Here is a 25,257-nt window from a genome sequence, read left to right as displayed (position 1 = left end):
CTAAGTGACAGGCTATGACAGGGCAACAGTCAGCATGGCTTGAAGAATGAGGCATCCTCCAGGCACAGAAGAAGAGTTTCTGCAAAAGTCCTAGGGGAAAAGAGCACAAAGCAGCCGCAGGACTGGAAAGCTGGTGGGAGAACAGCAGCAGCAGAAGCTGGAAGGAGAGGCGAGGTCCATCTCCTCCCCAAGGCAGGACCCCTCCTTCCATCACGCTCGCCCCATGCTGCCCTTCCAAATGCTCCCCTCATACTTTCCATGCCCCGCTGAACTTACCTGTTACGCTTTCACCCCAGTGAGAACTGTGTGAGCTCATCACACCTTTAATCATGTTTGTACTCCTCCACCCCCAGCACCTAACAGAGGGACATGGAATAACATATTTGCTGGATGAAAAAATGATCAGAATAAAATATTTTAACTATTAGGGAGCACCCTAAAAAGTCATAATCCAACAAGGGGGCTGACCTATGACTGACTATTTCTGAAGCCCAGTTCTGCAGCTGAGTCCCACTATCACCCAGTACATCATCTTCACGTGACTGAACGGGATGCTTGTTCCAACAGAAACTTACAGGCGATCTCAGGTGATAAGCGTTTCCTGATTTTGAGTATTTTTTTTAAATCATAGGGAGCTTGACTTTGGCAGCCCACAGTACCTGCCACAGATGAAGGTCCAACCAGGAGTGGTTTTATTATAAACTGTAACATAACTCTGAGAAAACATCAAACCAAAGGTTTACTTAACTGACTCTTGCTAACTTAAAAGTAGAAAGTGGCATTATGCATCAAAATATTATCTATGGGTACACTTGTATTCAAACAGATTAATAGGTAATTTAATTTCCATTTCTTATTTTTTTATAATTGGTTCGAGTCACTTCAATACCTAATCTATACAATTTTTTTACTCACAAAAGCACAGAAATCAGGCCAGGTGCGGTGGCTCACACCTGTAATCCCAGCATTCTAGGAGGTTGAGGTGAGTAGACTGCTTGAGCTTAGGTGATCAAGACCACCTTGAGCAAGAGTGAGCCCTTGTCCCTACTAAAAATAGAAAATGTAGCCAAGCATTGTGGTGGGCACATGTAGTCCCAGCTACTCAGGACCTTGAAGCAGGAGGATTGCTTGAGCCCAGGAGTTTGAGGTTGCTGTGATCTAAGCTAACCCCACGGCACCCTAGCCTGGGCAACAGAATAATACTCTGTTACCAAAAAAAAAAAAAGTACAGAAATCAAAACTTTCTCAGCTTTATAATTTTTATAATTAAAAGTGAATTCAAAGCTCAAGTTTAATCAACACTTCAAAAATACTGGAAAAGCACACACTTCATGTCAGTGGCATGGAAGGAGATGGGAATAGGGAGCAGTATTTCATTGGTTAGAATTGCTGGCACATGTGGGTGGCGCCTGTGGCTCAGTCGGTAAGCGCTGGCCCCATATACCGAGGGTAGCGGGTTCAAGCCCGGCCCCGGCCAAACTGCAACCAAAAAATAGCCGGGCGTTGTGGCGGGCGCCTGTAGTCCCAGCTACTCGGGAGGCTGAGGCAAGAGAATCGCTTAAGCCCAGGAGTTGGAGGTTGCTGTGAGCTGTGTGAGGCCACGGCACTCTACTGAGGGCCATAAAGTGAGACTCTGTCTCTTAAAAAAAAAAAAAAAAAAAGAATTGCTGGCATATGGTGGTAATAAAAAGCAGACCAACTTTTCATCAGTTTTCCTGTTGTTTTCAGGTCACCTACATACAACACACCCACAATGCCTGCACCAGGTAGCTGTGTGCTGTTTCCCCTGCCCAGAATGCGCCCCCTGCACTCTGCATGGACAGCCTCCTCTTCACCAGGCAGCACTCAGCTCAGAGGTCACCTCTACGGAAAGGCCTTCCCTGATCAGCCCATCTACAATAGGAAAACAACACTCTTCCACAAGACCTAATTTATTTTCTTCATGGCACTTACCACTATCTGAAAAGATCTAGTTTATTCATTGTTTGTTTATTGGGGGTCTCCCCACACCACAAAAAATTACACCTTTTCTCTTGGTTGCTGCTGAATCCCAGCACCTGAAATAGTAACTGGCAGATGTAACAGGTACCAAATAAGTAATTGCTAATAAATGAACAAGATATATGTGTGTATGTGTACAAGGATGCTCACTGCAACAAGATTCATAATAGCAAAAAACTATAAAAAGCTGAATGTCCATCCAATAATGGATTATTAAATTGTGATTTATCAGTAAATCAGAATACAGTGATTTAAAATAACATTTAAAGCCATGAATATATACCCACAATATATAATTCCATGAAATTTTTAGTGTTGCAGAATAGTATGGTGGTTGAGCCCATCTTTATAAACAATAAAGATACCTGTAACTCTATGGGTATGTATAGTTGTGGGTTTGTTTTTACAGTAAGAGAATTACATTGTATGTTTTAAAATACATATATATGTTTTTATATGCATATGAAAATGTGTAGGACTATGGTATTAGGAGAACAGAAAGAACTTGCATCTTTTATTCTATATAATTCCATTATCATTAACATTTTTAGAACAACTATGTAAACCTTTTGTAAATTAAAAATATTATATTATCAGGTAGTGCCCACAGCTCAGTGGGTAGGGTGCTGGCCACATACACCCAGACAGGCAGATTCGAACCTGGCCCGGGGCCAGCTACACAAAAATGACAACTGCAAAAAAAAAAAAAAAATAGCCGTGCATTGTGGTGGGCGCCTGTAGTCCCAGCTACTCCAGAGGCTGAGGCAAGAGAATCTCTTAAGTCCAAGAGTTAGAAGTTGCTGTGAGCTGTGATGCTACAGCACTCTACCAAGGGTGACATAGTGAGACTGTGTCTCAACAACAACAACAACACTTCATTTTGTAGTGGAAAGACTAAATTAGGTTTCAAACTTTTGGAAAAGTTGAGATATCTTTTTTAAAAAAATGTAAATAGCTCAGTGGTTAGGACACCAGCCACATACACCAGGGATGGTGGGTTCCAACCTGGCCCAGGCCTGCTAAACAATGACAACCACAACAAAAAAATAGCCAGGTGTTGTGGTAGGTTCCTATAGTCTCAGCTACCTGGGAGGCTGAGGCAAGAGAATTGCTTAAGCTCAAGAGTTTGAGGTTGCTGTGAGCTGTGATGCCACAACACTCAACCAAGGGTGACAACTCTGTCTCAAAAAAATAAAATAAAAATAGGTTGGGCAGCACCTGTGGCTCAAAGGATTAGGGCGCTGGCCCCATATGCTGGAGGTGGTGGGTTCAAACCCAGCTCCGGCCATGAACTGCAAAAAAAAAATAAAAATAAATAAAAAAATAACAAGGGAGACTGAAGGTGGGATTAGGGGCAGGTGTGAGGGACTATATGAAAACTTTGTCCTTTCCACTCAATTTTTCTATAAACCCAAAACTGCTCTAAAAAACAAAGTCCATTAATTTTTTTTTTAAAAATTGGTGCTGTATTATTTATTGTATTAAATATGATTACTTTACTAATATATATGCACATATATAAAGTGTTAACTTTAAAGTAAAAACCATGCATTTAAGTCATCATAATATATATGTTATATTCCAGAGGAAAAATAAATCACAATATTTGATTATTGATTCTAAACCTGGTTTTAGAACTGTACAACTCTACCATTGCTATTTTTCACGTTTCTAGTTTCCTATTAGAGAAACTAGAGAAATTTCTACTTGCCTATTAATGAAATTAATATCGGTTACACTAAACTAAATATTTTTTCCAAAATTACAGCTCCTTAATTAATTTTGTTCCCCTGAAAAATGTCTAAGTCTTCTCTGTTTCAACAGACTACACAATGGAACCTTTGTCAATAACTCCATCTATTTGTATAAGAAGGACCTCAATGAATAAGGTAAATTTTAGCAAAGTACTTTGAGATTCTCAGATAAAAAAGGGAGGAAAAACTAGCAACTCTGGTTACATAGAAATTCATACCACTAGTGGTCTGCCAGAGAAAAGTTATTTTTAAACATATTAAACAACTTTGAATCTGACACCACCTAACTGTTTACAAAATCCATTGCTTCATTCCAATGTACTACTTTAACATTTGGAAATTCAAAACCATGTCATTTCAAAGTTAAAGCACAATGAGGTTCAAATTTCATATTTCACACAAATATCACATATTTGGGAAAGAGGTGAATATGGCTACTGTAATTCTAACTCTAGAACTGTGAACACATTTTAAGTACACAAACATCGTCAACTCTGGATGGAACCACAGAATCTTGGCTGGACAGGACCACAGAATTCACCTAGTCTCACATACCATCCAGTGAGTTAGACCTTCTACAATACCCTGACTTGTCTGATACCTACACGGGAGGCGGTGAACTTTTCTCTAACGGGCCAGATAGTAGATAATTTAGGCTGTGCGGTCATGCAGCCTCTGCTGCAACAACTCAACTCTGCCCTGGTACCAAAACATAAATAAATGGGTGTGGCTGTGCTCTAATAAAATTTCTTTACAAAACTGGCAGTAGGCCACATTTGCCCTACAGACCATAGATTGCCAACCCTGATCTAGACTATTCCTAGGTATTGATAAAATTCCACCACTAGATACATTAGATGACTTTACAGGAAAATTCATTTTCAGGGTGAACTGAAATAGCAAATTCAGCCATTGCTACAACCAAAATTATTGCCTCTAGAACAACAGAGAACATCTACCCTTCCTGTGTATCAGCCTTTCAAATACTTGTGCACATGGTAAACTGCGATGCTTCCCTCAACTATTCTTCTCTCCAGCTAAATAACCCCAGTGCTTTCAAGCATTCCTTATGTTATGACATAGTTTTCTAGACGAGTGACCATTTGATCATCATCTTGTATGTATACTCTAGTCCATTAACAATCCTTTGAAGTGGAGATGACAGATCCATGACATACGGTTTTAAAAATGTGTAGCAAAATATAATTTTAATTTTAGAATTTGGCTAACTTTCTTCAAGTACAAATGTGTTTTGTTTTACAATATTACCACTAAGAAGCATGTATTTTGTAAGGATTTATTCAAAGGCTTATGCCCAGTGTCACAGCTCAATATGTTAATTTAAAATTACTAAGAAATAAAATAAAGTATCTCAAGAATGGAAGAAAAAGTATCCAATGTACTCAGCCCTACTGTGAAACTAATTTATGGCTTTCACATGAAAGCTATAACCCAGTTATAACCTAAGAATAGGGGGAAGGGAGAAAGGGAGGGGAGGGCGGGGGGAGGTGGGTGGAGGGAGGGTGATTGGTGGGATTACACCTGCAGTGCATCTTACAAGGGTACTTGTGAAACTTAGTAAATGTAGAATGTAAATGTCTTAACACAATAACTAAGAAAATGCCAGGAAGGCTATGTCAACCAGTGTGATGAAAGTGTGTCAAACGGTCTATAAAACCAGTGTATGGTGCCCCATGATCACATTAATGTACACAGCTATGATTTAATAAAATAAATAAATAAATAAAAAATAGAATCGCAAAAACAATAAAAATAAAATTATTAAGAAATAGAAAATATTCTTACTTCTGAAAAAACAGTAGGTTTAATAAAACAATAGATTTAAAACAGTTCCTATGCATGAAAATTGTTGGCAGAATTCATTTCTACAATTGAAATCATAAAGTACAATTTGCCAAAAAAAAAAAAAAAAAGGCAATCCATCATTCTTTCTGAGAAAATAAAACACAGAAAAGGAAGAAAACACACACATCCACAATGTGTCCTTGGATGCTGATGGCTTGTTCGCAAGAATGGAGCAGGGCAGCTACAATTGCATCCAGGCCATCTCTGAATGACGGTCCCTCTTGTATTCCACATTTTCACAACTTGAGAATAAACCAAACTTGTGTTTTCAAATACAGTTTAACGCCTATTTTTGTACCTTATTATCATAGCATTTTCAAAAAAAGTTTTCTTTTTAATAAGTATAAGAAATTAAGGCATTATTTTTATAGGTACTCATGTGCCATATTTATTTATTTATTTATTTATTTATTTTAATTTTTTGAGACAGTCTCACTATGTCATCCTGGGTAGAGTGTGTGGCATCACAGCTCACAGCAACCTCCAACTCTTGGGCTTAAGAGATTCTCTTGCCTCAGCCTCCCAAGTAGCTGGGACTACAGGCGCCCGCCACAACGCTCAGCTATTTTGTTGTTGTAGTTGTTATTGTTGTTTGGCAGGCCGGGGCTGGATTCGAACCTGCCAGCTCTGGTGTATGTGGCTGGCGCCCTTAGCCGCTGAGCTACGGGTGCCGCCCCATGTGCCACATTTATTCTGACCTTACAACCTATTTCTGTTACATTTCTTACTATGTTTAAGTTTTGGATAATTCAATACCTTGAACAGTATATTGCACTAAAGGAATAAATTCACTCTTTAAAACTTAAATATGTTTATGTATAATGACATCATAATTCACAACATTAGTTAAGCTTAATTTACACCTCAGTGTCTTCCTCCTGCCTGCCTGTCATCATACAAGCTGTCCCTGGAGAATCCCAGCCACACAGAGCATGGCCTCAAACACTGTCCACACACTGATGACAACCAAATTTATTTCTCTAGCCCAGTTTCTCTGCAGGGATGACCCACATATCTAGGAACCCAGGGGCATTTCCATCTGACCTGTCCAACTGCCACAAGACAACATGCCCAAGACAAAGTGGGGCACATGAGTCACTTAACGATAGCAAAGGCTTATTGCTTAGTACTATGCGCCTGGCACGGCACTAAGTGCTTTATGTGGGTTTTCTCACTTAATTTTCACAGTACAGCTGCACATGGGATGTTTATGTCCTTTTACCTGAAACCTCGTGAAAGTAATCACATCAAAATATAAAAGATGTAACAGACCTCGTTCATTGACTAACTAGTACCTATCTCCTTCCTCTTCTTCCTGGCCAAGAGAACCCCAATTTTACTCAGGGCATCAATATGCTAAACCACGGTGATGCCTGTGGTTCAGTGAGTAGGGCGCTGGCCCCATGTACCGAGGGTGGCAGGTTTGAACACAGCCCTGACCAAACTGCAACAAAAAATAGCTGGGTGTTATGGCAGACACCTGTAGTCCCAGATACTTGGGAAGCTGAGGCAAGAGAATCACCTAAGCCCAAGAGCTGGAGGTTTCTATGAGCTATGGCGCCATGGCATTCTACTGAGGGCAATAAAGTGAGACTCTGTCTCGAAAGAAAAAAAATATATGCTAAACCAATTTTCCAGTCTCCTTTCTAGCAAGGAGTAACCATATGACCCTTAGGAGCCAATGAAACACAAACAGATGCCTGTCTGGGGTGGGTCAGGGAAAGCAACACAACCCTGAACTTCTTGCCTTAATTGTGGGCATTACCTGCAGCTGCACTTTTACTTTTTTGACCATTAAGGAAAGGCTAAGACAATCACGGAGACATTGGTGTCAACACCACTGAGCTATTGAACCAACGCCAATAATCATCTACTTCTACACTTCTTGTTACTGAACAGGAACCCTGAAAATGAACTCCTTTTGTTTTATCCATTTTAAGTCCACTCTTCCATTAACTTTCAGCTGAAAATATTCCTCACTGATACAAAACTATAACTTGAACAAGAGACTGCAACAAATAATTAGAAAGAAAGCAGATGGAGGAGTAGTAACTACACCATGAAACAGAAGATGTTACACCCTAAGTGCCTACAAAAACACTGAGAAGTAAGCCAGCTCACCCCTAAGGAACCCACGGAAGGCTTGGAGGCACCAGATACTACATATTGGAAGCTCACCAACAAAAAGACAAACTCTCCCTATCCCAGTCACCACCATAAGTCGAGCCCATAAATCTATAATTACATGCTGGAAAATTTCCTTAAAGGTCTATTTATTCTTGGACGTCTTTTTTTATTTATGACTAAGTTACTAAAAATATGATTGTATGGAAAACCTGAAATAAAAACGAGAGAAGCAGAAAAAAAGGGAAAGGAGAGGAGATGGAAAAGAAAAGAAACTTAGAGGAAAAAGAAACACTATAAAAAGAAAAAGAAAACTTTGAAAAGAAACACATGCATGATACTCTCAGAGAGATTTTAAAAAGAGAGAGAGATGACCTGGCTTATTGTACCCTCAATGAATCCCCAACAATAAGAAAAAAAAAGAGAGAGAGAGAGAGAGATGCTACAGAAAAGAACAATTAACACATAATACCAGAAACTAACAAAAATAATAGAAAGGTTGTAAGACAAAGTTGAGGCAATTTCCCAGGTAATAACATTTGGAAACTAAGTGAGAAAAATTGAAAAATCAGGTCCATGAAGAAGTTCCAAAAGAGGAGAATCCAGAGGAGAGAAGGAAGGAAATCATCAAAGAAAAAACATTCTCCTCCTCCAAAAGCCAGCATTTAAAGTGAAATTAAACACAAAGGCAGGTGACTGGGAAAATGCAGAAGAGGGACAAATGGAGTATCTAATAAGCGTCCTCAGGTGTTCACAAAGCGTCCACAAACAGGTGTTCCCTATCCTTTGTATTTGAATGATCTCAAACCCCTCAACAGTAGCACTAGAAGTTATGTAACTATGTCTTCAACATTCTGAGCGGGCCAGGCGCAGTGGCTCATGCCTGTAATGCCAGCACTCTGATAGGCTGAGGCAGGAGAATTGATTTAGGCTCACGAGTTCAAGACCAGCCTGAGCAAGAGCAAGACCCTATCTCTACAAGTAGAAAAATTAGCCAGGTGTGGTGGCCTGACCTGTAGTGCCTACTACTTGGGAGGCACAGGCAGGAGAATCACTTCAGCCAGGGAGTGCGGTAAGTTGTGATGATGCCACCGCACTCTAGCCAGGGTCAAGCAAGACTCTGTCTCAAAAAAAAACCATATATATATACACACACACACACACACATATTTTTATATATTGAGCAGGAGATTTTTCTTGGCATAAAATTTCAAAACTCAAACAGTCAAACACAGGGCACATATGTAGGGGTGCAAACTTTTCGTCTATCATGTAACTTCTATTGAGAAGCCTATGGAGAATTATAGTTCTGCAAAATAACAGGATAAATTAAGAAAGATAAAAAAACATGACTAAAGTCACAGGAGCATGTTCCACAGGAAAGTGGCAAATGAAGCACCAGAACAACAGTCATGCAGCAGACCCAGACCCAGACCCTGGGAAAGACAGGCCTCCAGGGAAAGCACGATTGACATGGTATGTGATGAACTTTGACATTTTCAGGTAGACCCGTCGCAGGTTTGGAATACATATTGACAGGAATATAGAGTTTTTGTTGGAGTAACATAGTCAGATATTAATCGAACATATGAATTTCTTGATTTACAGGTTAAAATTTTGTCAAATGTGATCGTTTCATATCATTCAAATTTACAAATGAATAATACAATGCTTGGAATTTGCTTTAAATACTCTAACAATAACAAAAACAAAAGAAATGGAGGAATATATAAAACAAGAACGTCAGAAAGTGAATTGTTACTCACACTGGGTAACAGGGACAGGGGCTTCACTGTCCTGTTCGCTCTGCTTGTGTATGTGTTTGAAAATTCCATAATAAATGCCAAAATTGTGAATTTAGATGTAAACAGTGTGTACCATCATAAAAAGAATTGTGAAAAGAAGAAAGCATGGCAACACAAAAATGTACAACAGTTCAAAAATCTTTTGGACAAGAAGAGGAATTTCCACTTAGCAACGCTCAGATGAAGTCCAGTTGCAGAACCACTGGACACAAAGAAATGTAAGTCACTGAAGGGGCTCATTTATGTTGGATCTTCACTCATAGCAGGGAAGAAAAAAACAGGACTATTTCATATCCCCCATTTCATCCTTTCCTTTTTGTGTTGACGCCACTATTCTAGGGCAATAGTGTGCAACAAAACAATACTTTACAAAGCTGCTACAATTCCTTAGATCAAAAATCCACCTCTCAGGCTCAGCGCCAGTAGCACAGTGGTTATGGTGCCAGCCACTTGCACCAAGGCAGGCAGGCCGGAACCCAAACTGGGCCAGATAAACAGCAATGACAAATGCAACAAAAAAACAGCCAGGCGTTGTGGGGGGCACCTGTAGTTCCAGCTACTTGGGAGGCTGAGGCGAGAGAATCACTTAACCCCAAGAGTTTGAGGTTGCTGTGAGCTGTGACACCACAGCACTCCACCGAGGGTGATATAGTGAGACTCTGCCCTGCTCTTTCACCTTCTGCTCTTTAAAAATAATTGCATATAGTAAACTAGATGTCATTTAATAGTAGAATTTAATAATTTATTTCTTTACATCAATGTTACATGTTTGAGATCAAGAACAAGACACACGCCCATATCGCTACTACTTTTATTCAGTATTATACTTGAAGCCCTAACCATAATAGTATGGCAAGAAAAAGAAACAAAACATAAAAGGATTAGAAAATCAAGAACTAAAACTCTCACTATTCTCAGGTGATATATAAGACCATGTTCAGGCTCAGCACCTGTAGCTCAGTGGTTAGGATACCGGCCACATATACCAGGGCTGCTGGGTTCCAACTCTGTCCTTTTTCTATCTCAAAAAAAAAAAAAAAAAAAAAAACCATGTTCAAAAGGACCTATATACAAGTATTAGAATCAATGAGTGAGTTTAACAAATTTGCAAGACATAAGACAATACACAGAATTCAATTGTATTGCCATATATTTGCAAAAAACAAAATATAAAATGCTTAAGTAACATTTATAGTAGCATCAAAACAATCAAACACCTAGGCAAAATATGCAAAGCTTTATGTGGAAAACTAATATACTATTGAGAAAATTGAAGAACAAAATAAATAAAGACAAAAATTCTACCCAAATTTATCTATACATTCAATGGAATCCCAATCAAAATTACAGCAGGTTGTTTTCAGGAATTTGACAACTTAATCTAATACTTACCTAATAACAAAAAGGTACTAGAATAGCTAAGGCAGTCTTGAAGGATAATAAGTTGGGAGCCTGGGACCAGATGGCTTCACATCAGAATTCTACTAAACCTTTAAAGAAGAACTACTACCCATATTACTTAACCTTTTCCAAAACATACAAAAAGAAGGAATACTTCCCAATACATTCTATGAAGCAACCATCACCCTGATCCCCAAACCAGGAAAAGACCCAGCAAGAAAAGAAAATTATAGACCAATATCTCTAATGAATATTGATGCAAAAATATTCAATAAGATCCTAGCAAACAGAATCCAGCAACACATCAAACAAATTATATACTATAACCATGTGGGTTTTATCCCAGACTCTCAAGTCTTGTTCAATATATATAAATTTATAAATATAATAGATCACATAAACAAATTAAAAAACAAAGACCAGGCGGTGCCTGTGGCTCAGTCGGTGAGGCACCAGCCCCATATACCGAGGGTGGTGGGTTCAAACCCGGCCCCGGCCAAACTGCAGCCAAAAAATAGCCGGACTTTGTGGTGGGCGCCTGTAGTCCCGGCTACTTGGGAGGCTGAGGCAAGAGAATTGCTTGAGCCCAGGAGTTGGAGGTTGCTGTGGGCTGTGTGAGGCCACGGCACTCTACCGAGGGCCATGAAGTGAGACTCTGTCTCTACAAAAAAAAAAAAACAAAGACCATATGATTCTCTCAATTGATGCAGAAAAAGCTTTGGATAATATCCAGCATCCCTTTATGATCAGAACACTTAAGAAAATAGGTATAGAAGGGACATTTCTTAAACTGATAGAGGCTATCTACAGAAAACCTACAGCCAATATCATATTGAATGGAGTAAAATTGAAAACATTTCCATTCAGATCAGGAACCAGGCAAGGTTGCCCTCTATCTCCACTGCTTTTTAACATTGTAATGGAAGTCTTTGCCATTACAGTTAGGCAAGAGAAGGCAATCAAGGGTATCTATATAGGGTCAGAGAAGATCAAATTTTCACTTTTCACAGATGATATGGTCGTATACCTGGAAAAACCCAGAGACTCAACCACAAAACTCTTAGAAGTGATCAAGGAATACAGCAGCGTCTCAGGCTACAAAATCAGTACTCACAAATCAGTAGCATTTCAGCAATAGCAGTGCCAAAGAAAATGAAATATTTGGGAGTGTACCTAACAAAGAACATGAAAGATCTCTATAAAGAGAACTATGAAACTCTGAGAAAAGAAATAGCTGAGGATGTCAACAAATGGAAAAACATACCATGCTCATGGCTGGGAAGAATCAACATTGTTAAAATGTCCATGCTACCCAAAGCAATCTACAGATTTAAGGCAATCCCCATTAAAGCACCTCTGTCATACTTTAAAGATCTGGAAAAAACCTCGAATAGCCAAGACATTACTCAGAAATAAAAACAAATCAGGTGGAATCACGCTACCAGACTTCAGACTATACTATAAATCTATAGTGATCAAAACAGCATGGTATTGACACAAAAAATAGAGAGGTAGATGTATAGGACAGAATTGAGAACCAAGAGATGAACCCAGACACTTATCGTTATTTGATCTTTGACAAGCCTATCAAAAACTTAAATTGGGAGAAAGACTCCCTATTTAACAAATGGTGCTGGGTGAATTGGCTGGCAACTTGTAGAAAATTGAAACTGGACCCACACTTTTCACCTCTAACAAAAATTGATTCTCACTGGATAAAAGACTGGATGAAACCATAAAGATTCTTGGAGAGAGTGCAGGAGAGACACTTGAAGAAATTAGCCTGGGAGAAAACTTTATGAGGAGGACCCCCAGGGCAATTGAAGCAATACCAAAAATACATTACTGGGATCTAATCAAACTAAAAAGCTTCTGCACTGCCAAGAACACAGTATGTAAAGCAAGTAGACTGCCCTCAGAATGGGAGAGGATATTTGCAGGTTACATTTCTAACAAAAGTCTGATAACCAGAATCCACAGAGAACTCAAACTTATTAATAAGAAAAGAACAAGTGATCCCATGTCCCTATGGGCAAGAGACCTGAACAGAAGCTTCTTTGAAGAAGACAGCTGCATGGTCAACAGACACATGAAAAAATGCTCGTCATCTTTAATCATCAGAGAAATGCAAATCAAAACCACTTTGAGATACCATCTAACTCCAGTAAGAGTAGCCCACATAACAAAATCCCAAAACTACAGATGTTGGCATGGATGTGGAAAAAAAGGAACACTTCTCCACTGCTGGTGGGAATGCAAACTAATATGTTCCTTTTGGAAAGAAGTTTGGAGAACACTCAGGGATCTAAAAATCAACCTGCCATTGGATCCTGCAATTCCTCTACTAGGAGTATATCCAAAAGACCAAAAATCACTTTGCAAAAAAGATATTTGCACCAGATTATTCATTGCAGCTCAATTCATAATAGCCAAGTCATGGAAAAAGCCTAAGTGCCCATCGACCCATGAATGGATTAATAAATTGTGGTGTAAGTATACCATGGAATCCTATGCAGCCTTAAAAATAGATGGAGACTTTACCTCTTTTATGTTTACATGGAGGGACCTGGAACATAATCTCCTGAGTAAAGTATCTTGAGAATGGAGAAAAAAGGATCCAGAGTACTCAGTACTTCTATGAAACCAACTTATATTTACTCACACTTTCTTATGAAAGATAGAACACAGCTATAGCGCAGGATGAAGGAGAGAAATGAAGTGGGAAGGGAGGGGAGGTGGGATATTTGACAGAGGGAGGGTAAAAGGTGGGACCACACCTATGGAGCATATTGCAAAGGTACAAGTCAAATCTGTCAAGTGTAGAACATAAATGTCTTAGCACTATAATCAAGTACATGAGGCGAAAGCTGTGTTGATTGGTTTGATGTAAGCACGTCAGATTGTATAAAAAAATCAACACATTGTACCCTGCGTATGCAAAAATGTGTTCATGATCTATGTGTATATGACTTTTTTTTTTTTTTTGTAAAGACAGAGTTTCACTTTATGGCCCTCGGTAGAGTGCCGTGGCATCACACAGCTCACAGCAACCTCCAACTCCTGGGCTTAAGTGATTCTCTTGCCTCAGCCTCCCAAGTAGCTGGGACTACAGGCGCCCACCACAGCGCCCAGCTATTTTTTTGTTGCAGTTCAGCCGGGGCCGGGTTTGAACCTGCCACCCTCGGTATATGGGGCTGGCACCTTACCGACTGAGCTACAGGTGCTGCCCTATGTGTATATGACTTAATAAAAAAAAATAAGTTGGAATAACTTGTCTACCAGATGTTGAGTTATAATAAAGCTACAATAATTAATATAGCATGCCTTTGGTATAAGAGTAGACACAGAGACCAATGAAACAGAAGAGAGAATCCAGAAACAGGTTTGTGCATACCACCCACAAATATTTGATCCAATGTGGTACTGCAGAAGAATGACCTTCACTTTATGCAAATTAATTAACCTGGATTTATATCTCCTGTATTTGTCTATATTTGTGTTATGCTTCACAAACCCTTTTAAACACAATTTTAGTTGTATTGATGATTACAACTAAAATTAACAAAAAAGTAAATCAGAAGAATGAGATCAATTGTTATAAACCACTGTTATACTAAATGTGAAGAGACCAATTTAGCATACAAACCAATTATTACACTAAATGTGAAAAGACTGAATTTTGCCATTAAGACACAGGAACTTTCAAATTGTGTTAAACAAAACATAGCTGTATGTTGTTTACAAAAAGCACCCTTAAAAAAATCAAGAAAGGATGAAAATACAGAGATAAGCATAGAAATAGCAGGAAGTATAAAAAAAAGAACGGATGCCAACTTAGAAATTAAATTTAAAATTAAATTTAAATTAAACTGTATAAAGGCCAATACCAAATGATGAAAAAGACACTGTTTATGAAGATGACACCAGTCATAAAACTGCATGCATCAAATAACACAGCAACAAAAAAAGTAAGTAAAAACTACACTACAACAATAAGTTGATAGAAGTACAATTATACAAAAAGGCTTCTTTCAAAACTAATGGATTTAGTTGTCAAAAAGTAGTGAAATTGAATAATATAATAGAAACACACACTCAAAACATATGTATATATGTAAACTTACATGCCTTAGAAAGGGAATATTTCAATATTTTTTTCAATTCTTCTTTACAGCAAGCACTGTTGGGTGCCTCCCTACCCCCTCTTCCTTTTTTTTTTTTTTGAGACAAAGTCTTACTATGTCACCCTGGGTAGAGTGCTTTGGCATCATAGCTCACAGCAACCTTAAACTCTCTTGGGCTTGAGCAATCCTCTTGCCTCAGCCTCCCGAGTAGCTGGGACTACAGGGGTCTGCCACTACTCCCAGCTAATTTTTTCTATTTTTAGTAGAAATGAGGTCTCACTATTGCTCAGGCTGGTTTCCAACTCCTGAGCTCAAGTAATCCACCTGCCTCAGCCTCCCAGAGCCTCTTCCCTCTTGATGGCAAATTCACCTGCTAGGAGGAAAGCTGAAAATGCCAGATACTCCATCCCCACCACCAGGTGAAGCAAGGGAATAGGCCTGAGACCAGTTCTGTCTAGGAGGACATATAGGGAAATCCAATAAGGTCTTTTAAGAAAAAATTTCCCTTCAGGTTACAAAACTGGAGCTTAAAAAAAAACGTAATTTCCTCCCTTATAAGAGAGAGTCATGATGAGAAGTCTCCATTTTCCTTGTGCCTTTTGAGTGTAATTCTGTGAAGGTGTGTAGGACTCATAGACAAGCAAAGAAAAAGCCAAGAAGGTCTCAAAGAAACTGACCCCAGAGGCAGAACACAGTGGAGGCACTGAACAAGCTCTGAGACTGACTGCCCGAGCCTTTCTGAAAAGTGGGAAAAATCAGTCTCTTCATTAAACTATTTTAATCAGGTGTTCTGTGAGCTGCAGCCTAACGCATCCTAATTGAATCATTCACCCTAACTGATCAATCCAAAATAAATCCTGTCATCTATCACAGAAGGATTAAACAAAATTTTTTAAGTAGCGATCTTCTAGGCCTCATTCTAAGATCATAATAAAATAAAAATAGAAATAAATAATAAAAGGTGACTTTAAAAATTATAATAACTGTAGGCAGGGTGTGGTAGCTCAAACCTGTAATCCCTGCACTTTGAGAGGCCAAGGCAGGGGGATTGCTTAAGTCCATAAGTTTGAGACCAACCCGAGCAACATAGCATGACTCTGTCTCTACAAAAAAATTTTAAAAATTAGAGGGCTGTCGGCCAGATGCAGTGGCTCACACCTGTAATCCTAGCACTCTGGGAGGCCAAGGCAGTGGATCACCTGAGCTCATGAGTTCGAAACCAACCTGAGCCAGAGTGAGACCTCATCTCTAATTAACAGCCAGCGTTGTGGCAAAGAAGATCACTTGAGCCCAAGAGCTTGAGGTTGCTATAAGCTAGGACACCACAGCACTCTACCCAGGGAGACAGAGTGACAGAGTGAGATTCTGTCTCAAAAAAATAAGTAAATACACACACACACACACACACACACACACACACACATATATTTTTGTTAGGAAGGTCCATAAAATGAAAATACAAAGTGCAGAAAATATGCATAAAGTATTCTACTTCAGTAAAAAAGCAAACAGAACCTTAATTATAAATATGTACTTAAATATTAGTAAGTGAAAGAGAAAACTGTGGAAAGTATTCACGAAGTCATTGCACAGTTGACCCGAAGGGGAGGGAATAAAGAAGAAGGTGTAGTTTATTAGCTTTGCCTTTACACCTCTCTGTATTACATTTCTTCACTTATCACAAAAACTACTGCTTTGGAAATCTGACAACACTAAGTAATAAAACAAAGATAAATTGCAAGCAATGAAATAAATTAGGTATTACTTAGTAACTACCTCAGAGAATGCTGTGAAGATAAAATGAGATAATTCATGCAAAGTGTTAGTATATTGTCCAACATGTTGTAAAGCCTCCAAAAATGTTAGCTGTTTTTTTATTTTATTTTATTTTTTAAAAGACTACAAAGAGCAGCGGAAATCACAATGTAAAGGACAAGGCCTTTGAAAATGAATTGTGTACACAAGGCACTTTTCCCCATATGACTGCCCTCCTTTGGACTGTGAGGACTCATATTATGACAGCCAGACACTCTTTCATCTACAGTGAAAATAAAATTACAATTAGGTAAATAAGGTCCTTAAACAATAAAAAGGAGATGAAAATTTTTTTGCCTCGAAGGCTACTTTGAGAACTTCATGAACCATCCTAACCACTGTGCTTCTGTCACAACACCAGACAAGAACTACTCGGGCCCTGGCTGTTTGGCCCATGCTGCAGGAGAGGTAACAGGACAAATTCACAAAGGCAGTGACGCAACAGCTCTTCTTGGGGCCTGCCCACGCTGGGAATCCATTAGTAAACATAGAAATGCCACTTCCAACTCAGAGAATTTCTTCGCTGGCTTGCCTAAAAACATGGTAGTTTGGTTATAACCTACAAATGATATCTGGTCCATCAGTACTATTCTTATTGTCTAACAAAACATTAAAAGAGCCGCACAAATGTCAAATGTCAGATGTAATGTGTAAGTCTTACTACTCACATGGAATTAACTTTCTCTTCCGGGCCCTGCAGTTGGCCTGTCACAGTGCCTTTGCTGGTGTTCTTCACCCAGCCAACCACGCCTATTTTCTTAGCTTCATCTTCTGTGTACTGGTTTCAGGAAAAAACAAAAGAGATGAAGTGCATCATCAAAAGTCTGGATTCATAACATACTTTACTCTAACATTCAAAAATGCTAACCTGATAATGACCTTTCCCCCTAAAACCTAGCCCATGTCAATACTACACTCTAACTGTGTGAGACTCTTCACTCCAATGACATCCTTTGTTATATTCCACTTTTAGTGAAGACAAGCACACTCTGGAAAGAGAAACGATTGTGGGAATTGTTTCAGAACCAGTTTCTATAATATGCGTGGGGACCCATAAAATTGAGTCACGTTGCCCTCATGCCTGCTAACAACAAAATACATTGTTAATCAGGGTTTCAAATGACCAACCCAGGATGCTCAGTCACTGAGGGAAAATATCCACTTATGATCAACAAACATAAAGTATTCATAGGCAGAAATAGGGACTAAAATATTTTTAAATCACCAGCAAAAAATGGGGGAAACTATTTTAATGAGAAAATTAAACTAGCAAGAACATTAGCCTAGACATGCTGGTTTGGAATTACTGTAAGATTAAAAGATCCTGATGTTTTCTGTTAGCTCTGGACTTAGCATAGAAATGTCATAATTATCTATGGGTAAATTAATCTACCCTATTACACATACTCTTAATGGTTATTTTTTTAATTCTTTTGCCCAGTTCCAAATTCAATTATGCCACATTACTAGCGACATTGTGATTTTGAATTATTTTAGCCACGTCATGCTAAAATTCCGTGGATCCAGTGTACCAGAACTTTTTAAAAACATACTCTTCTCCTACTTGGAGGCCAGAGTGTTCAAGAGCTGCACACTCTACATTCCCAACCAGATGAAGCAACACAAATCAAAATGCTCACAGCTAAGACGGATGGAGTTAGTTCTGAAAATAAGTCAAGCTCTTGCATGGGCTAGATAATAAGGAAAAGGGAGGTAATCTGAATTGTGGGGGATGGGGCTATCTCAAAATACAGAGACTTTACTATTAGGAACATATTGGAGCCCTTTGGGATTGGGAACCTCATCTAGTGACTACCAGCTCAGACAGTAGGTGAAAATACATGCCACAATTAACTTTTAGGAAAGGAGTATTTTAAAAAATAAAAATTTAAAAAGCATCAGGGGGCCAGGCAACATGGCTCATGCTTGTAATCCTAGCATTCTGGGCCTGTCATGGGCCTGTCTCTGGGCCTGTCATGGTGGATTGCTTGAGCTCACATGTTCCAGACCAGCCTAAGCAAGAGCGAGACCCCCGTCTCTACTAAAAATAGAAAATCTGAGGCAAGAGGAACACTTGAGCCCAAGAGTTGGAGCAAAAATAAATAAAAAGCAACAAGGACCTTTAACTTCTAAAATCCTGGGAACCACTTCTTTATGCAACGCTGGCATTTTTCATTTTGCAGTGGGAGACATGCACCCTCATCTTCAGAACGTGGGAAAAGATCCCATGCATTGTAATCAATACACCTAATCAAAATGTTCAATTCAAATCACCCCAAGAGAGGTACTTCTGAAATTCATAGAAAACTTTAAAAACTAGAAAAGCAGCAATGTTTTTAGCTTTAATAAATCTCAGAGAGAGCACCCTTTCAGTTATACTGAAGTAACTGCAATCAGTAATTTCAAAGAAATACACGTATTTTTTCACTTGCTGTCAAGAACAGGAAATAAGCAGCAGTCTACCACAAAGGAGAAAACTGCACTCTCTGTGATTAGAAATAACAGTAGGAAAAAGTGGCAAAAAAAAACCCCAGATCACGTTAACTTACCATTCGGAAGCAGACACCTGTACAAAAGAAGACAAAAAGAAACATCAGCTTGTCTACTTTTTAAAAATCCACATTTTTTTAATTTAACTTTCATCTTTAGTATTCCCCCTTATCTTCAGTTTCACCCTCCAAAGTTTCAGTTATCTCCAATCAACTACAGCCCAAAAATATTAAATGGAAAATTCTAGAAATAAGTAATTCATAAGTTTTAAATTGCCCAAGTTCTGAGTAGTGTGAGGAATCTTATGATGTCTCCCCTGGGATGTGAATCATCCCTTTGTCCAGCCTATCCAGGCTGTGCAGCTCACTGCCCATCAGTCACTTAGTAGCTGGCTGAGTGATCAGATGGTCCTCACAGTACCACAGTGCTGAATTCAAATAACTCTTATTTTACTTAGTATTGGCTTCAGGCTGGGTGCCGTCGCTCACGCCTGTAATCCCAGTGCTTTGGGAGGCTGAGGTGAGAGCATCACTTGAGACTAGGAGTTTAAGACCAGCCTGGGCAACAATTTCTCTACAAAAAGAAGGTGAATACAAACTTTTTAACTCTACCAAGAGCCATATAGTGGGACTCTGTCTCAAAAAAAAATAAAAATAAAAAAAGAGTGGGCCAGAAACTTGCAACACCTGAGAGTTTTTTAGAAACTCAAATTCTCAGGCCATTCCCCAGGACCTACAGAAACAGAAACTCTGAAAGTGGAGTCCAGGAATCTGGCTTTCACACACTTTCTAGGTGATTCTTACACCCATTTAGGTTTAGAACCCTTGGCTGACTCCACCTTAAAACAAGGTCTAGCAGTTTGAAAAGGGCTTATGTTCCAGGTTGAGAATGGCCTCACGAAGGGGAAAACTCAAATCTCTTTTTTTTTTCTTTTAACTCAAATCTTATTGGGCACTGCAGATCTGATGCACTTCTCGCTGATGCTGTTCAAGATGGTGTTGGTAACAAGCCATGAACTTGCGTATCATTGTTGTCTCACCTACTTTACAGCACTACAGGAAAGAAACCATGGATCCAATGTACTCAGCCCTACTATGAAACTAATTTATGGTTTTCATATGAAAGCTACAACCCAGTTATAACCTAAGAATATGGGGAAGGGGGAAAAGGAGGGGAGGGAGTGGGGAGGATGGGCGGAGGGAGGGTGACTGGTGGGATTACACCTGCGGTGCATCTTACAAGGGTACATGTGAAACTTAGTAGACGTAGAATGTAAATGTCTTAACACAATAACTAAGAAAATGCCAGGAAGGCTATGTTGACCAATGTGATTAAAGTATGTCAAATGGTCTATAAAACCAATGTATGGTGCCCCATGATTGCATTAATGTACACAGCTATGATTTAATAAAAAATTAAAAAAAAAGAAAAAGAAAGAAAGAAAAGGAAACCCCCTCTCCTGAGCCCCTACTGGAGCTGGTGTTGACGAAGCCTACAGGGCCATCTCTTAGATTGCTCCTTCCTCACCTCCTACTTTACTGCCACAAGTTCCCCAAGAGGGAAAGGACAACAAGCCCCCAGGGAAGAGCCACACCCTGTCAACACTTAGGAATTCCAAGCAGCCCTTCCACCATCTATTCTCTGATGATGAAAAAACCATTAGTATAAGCCAATAGGGATTGTGAAATTTTTTAAAAAGTTATCAAACACAGATATTTTGTTTGTTATGTGTTGTAGGGGTAAGGAAATTACCTACTCTAACCTATTGACAGAATTTTTTTCACATATATTTACTCTAAGAATCAGGTAACTCAGATGTATTTAACAAACACAGTTAAACATTGACTATTCACAAACATTTTTTAATTATCTAATTCTAAGTGCAAAGAAAGAATTGAGAAAAATATTGCCTCTAAGATTTTAAATGCAGGGGTGTCCAACCTGTGGCCCCCAGGCAGCATGCTGATTTTGTGAGGACCTTTTTTGTTTGTCTGCAGCAGGTGTCCTCAAACTTTTTAAACAGGGGGCCAATTCACTGTCCCTCAGACCGTTGGAGGGCGGGACTATAGTTAAAAAAAAAAAAACTATGAACAAATTCCTATGCACACTGCACATATCTTATTTTGAAGTAAAAAACAAAACAGGAACAAATACAATTCACACGGCTTCATGTGGCCTGCGGGCCGCAGTTTGAGGACGCCTGGTCTACGTGGTCAGATATCACCAAAAGTAGGCACAGAACTTTTGATTTTTGCTCATCAGCTTTAATTAATGCTTATGTATTTAATGTGCGGGGCCAAGACAACTCTTATTCTTCTAATTTGCAGCTGAAAAGAAAAAAGATTGGGGCTGAGCACCTGTGGCTCAAGCGGCTAAGGCGCCAGCCACATATACCTGAGCTGGCAGGTTTGAATTCAGCCCGGGCCCGCCAAACAACAATGATGGCTGCAACCAAAAAATAGCCAAGCGTTGTGGCAGGCGCCTGTGGTCCCAGCTACTTGGGAGGCGGAGACAGGAGACTCGCTTGAGCCCAGGAGTTGGAGGTTGCTGTGAGCTGTGATGCTACAGCACTCTACCCAGGGTGACAGCTTGAGGCTCTGTCTCAAAAAAAAAAAAAAAAGAAAAGAAAAAAGATTGGACACCCCTGCATGGGAAAGATAGGAAAGTAAATGGCAGTTAAAATATAGAACAATTATGAGATGTAAGATACCTACACCTAGGAGCAAATGAGAGCTTACGGGAGAGACACATGACCCAGTCTTTGTTGAAAAATGGGTCTGAGAGTTGAGATTTCAGTAATAAGCAAAAATGAATATGATGAGAGGAGAACATTACAGCTGGAAGAGCACGTGCAAAGGCCCAGAGTCGAGGTCCGGGCACATTGTGTACCGCGCGATAGGTAAATACCCAAACCCACGCATTGCACACATTCTCTAAATTATTTGTAGTCCCCAAATTTTACTGAAGACTTACTGTAAAAGAGCTTAATTCTGTCCCAACTATTTCTAGAAAAAATGGGGGGTAAAAATAGCTGGGCGTTGTGGCGGGTGCCTGTAGTCCCAGCTACTCGGGAGGCTGAGGCAAGAGAATCACTTGGGCCCAGGAGTTGGAAGTTGCTGTGAGCTGGGTGAGGCCACGGCACTCTACTGAGGGCCATAAGATGAGACTCTGTCTCTACAAAAAAAAAAAAAATGGGGGGTAAAGTTTTTATACCTAAAATTGCCATAATCGTTCAACTCATCTACTCTAAAAGCCTCCAGCGTGAGTCAAGGACTGTCCCCACTCATGTTTTCTCTTTTTGTACATTTGGTTGTCCCATAGAAACAAACATGTAGAGAGACCCACTGGTGGGGTCAGTCCCTGCCCCCCCAGTATATGACTATGCTCCCAATCTGCCCTCCTATAGTGTTCTCTATAAAGCAGCCAAGGTAGTTTCTTCTCTCAGGTAAAATCCCATTACTCCTTCCCCAGCTTAAAGCCCTCTATGGCTGCCCATAACACTTGAAATATAATATTATTTTTCTGGTTATCACAGCCTCCATGCTGCTTCCTGATGCTTCTCCACATCCCCTCCATTTCCTCTGAACTTATCCACAGCAGCCAACTTCCCCCCTGTGCCTCCTTAAACAAGTCAGGCATATGTTCACCTCACTGACCATTCCTTCTGTCCCAAATCCTCTGGCTTCTTCTCATTATTCATATCTCACCTCCAAGGAGGTTACATTTATGCAGAGATATGAATGAGACCAATTTATCTAAAACAGCAATGCACCCCCATATGTTTTCTGCATATGCATGGTCCTGATTACCACATGAAATTATTACATATGTTTGTTTACTTTTTTTATTCCCAACCTTTAATAGTAAACTAACTTCCACAAGGACAGGACAATTTTTCTGTCTTGTTCATCACTATGTCCCCAGCACCTAAACCAGAGCTTGGGACACGGTTGTTGAATAAATGAATAAAAGAAAACCTAGCTGATAAATATTTAAGTGAAATATTTAACCACCCCTGTAATAATTTACTATTAACATTGCAAATAAACGTATAACCATAATGATTAGAATTTTATTTTCAAAATGATGATGCTAAATTTACTGTTTTAAAGCGCTAAAATGTTCCATAGTCAGTGGCTCCTGCCTATAATTCTAGCACTCTGGGAGGCCAAGGTGGGTGAATTGCTTGAGCTCAGGAGTTCAAGACTAGCCTGAGCAAGAGTGAGACCCTTCTCTACTAAAAACAGAAAAATTAGCAGGATGTTGTGGTGGGCACCTGTAGTTCCTTACCCAGGGAGGCTAGGGCAAGAGTATTGCTTGAGCCCAAGAGTTTGAGGTTGCTGTGAGCTATGACACTATGGCACTCTACCCAGGGCAAGGAGTGAGATTCTGTCTCAAAAAAAAAAAAAAAAACAACTCTAAAATGAATCTCAAGAATCTTGTGTTGATTCTAGCAGAATTTGATATGGTGTTAACATACAGTCTACATAAAATATATACAGAAGGTACCAAAAAATGTATACACATTTTAAGAAAGAAAATTGTATTAAAATTGTAATACTCAAAATATAACAATTAACAAAAGATGAATATAAGTCACGTTTGATTTCTGCAATCAAAAGCGGTGATCAAAGTGGTTACCATCAGCATCCAGACACTTCTGATTATGGTGAACAAAAAGTAATACACAGATAACATCTCTTGTGTTTACATGTCAGTTAAATTGTGTATACTTTTTTGGTAACTCCTGACATATTATATAGAGTATATATATAATAAGTATAGTATATATATATAATAGCATATGTACTATAAAGCATAATATATATAATAGTATTTATACTTTAAAGGATGGTGTATATACTATGCCTTAAACGTCTACCTAGTATCGGTGCTGATCATAATCCTGAAAGACACGTTCTCAAATGCCATAATTCCAAATGTTGAAATCCTGAACTATCAAAATTCCTAATACCTAAAATCCTGAAAATCACAACCCTGGAAAATTAAAATCCTAAAAGCTTAACTCTGGGGAAAGGATAGTGTTTTCAGGATAGGATGGTTGCATCATGTGAGCTGCGTCTCGTTAAGCAGACCTAACCTTGTTGTTGTCTTTGTCTAGAAATTAAGTACGGTTTAAGCTGGAGACATCTATGGGTGCCCAGTTGACAAGGGCTGAATTTGGGGGTTTAATTTTAGTTGTCAGCTTGACTAGATTCAGGAAACCCGGTGAAGCATTATTTCAGGTGTGTCTGTGAGGCATATCTAGAGATCACTGTGTAAGTCTGAGTGGACTGGGGAGGGAAGATCTACCCTCAACATTTCCAATGTTTCACAGACCATAGAAGTCAAAATGCAGGCAAAAATACAAGAAATCTCCGCTGCCAAATTATTCAATCATGTGTGACTTCTGCTCCTTCACACACAGCGCCACGCCTGCCTTCAAGGAAATGAACAAAGAATAAAGAGAATAAAGAATAAAGAGACTTTGACAAGCTCAGCGATGTTCTGAACCAAAGATAAGCACTGACATAAAGGTTCTTCCAATGAGACAAAACACATTAAATGGTGAGCTATTCTTGACTAGGTTGACTGTCAAGGAATACATTTACCACGAAATCTAACATAGGAAATCTAGTGCATGCTCCATTTTGGTTAATGAATGGAGACTTTTAAGGGGGATCCCTACTCCTTTGAGCCACAGGTGCTGCCCTCCTCATTGTTTTTTAATCAACTATATACAATGCATGACCCTGTTGGATCCAAAAATTCTAGAACATATCTATTTGTCTAGCATAAATGACCATAAAAAAAGTGAAGCACTTTATAAATGCTTATCTGAAGACTTGGTAGACATTGCAAAAGAAAATGGATTTT

At 39.2% G+C, this 25,257-nt stretch overlaps 1 protein-coding gene across 1 annotated transcript in view; it reads right to left on the bottom strand.

Annotated features, from left to right (window-relative positions):
- Nucleotides 1-25,257, bottom strand: part of ACYP2 (acylphosphatase 2) — a 191,262-nt gene that overhangs the window by 145,984 nt on the left and 20,021 nt on the right. Inside the window, exons 2-3 of the mRNA XM_053588960.1 lie at nt 19,440-19,456; nt 17,559-17,668 (exon numbers count right to left, since the gene is read on the bottom strand). Coding sequence (XP_053444935.1) covers nt 17,559-17,668; nt 19,440-19,456 — 127 coding nt within the window. The remainder of the gene's footprint in view (nt 1-17,558; nt 17,669-19,439; nt 19,457-25,257) is intronic.

Source organism: Nycticebus coucang, chromosome 4 (genome assembly GCF_027406575.1).
Source record: "Nycticebus coucang isolate mNycCou1 chromosome 4, mNycCou1.pri, whole genome shotgun sequence".
In the NCBI taxonomy this organism is placed as follows: Eukaryota; Metazoa; Chordata; class Mammalia; order Primates; family Lorisidae; genus Nycticebus; species Nycticebus coucang.
Note: the sequence above shows the minus strand (reverse complement) of the source record. Positions and strands in the feature narration are given on the sequence as shown.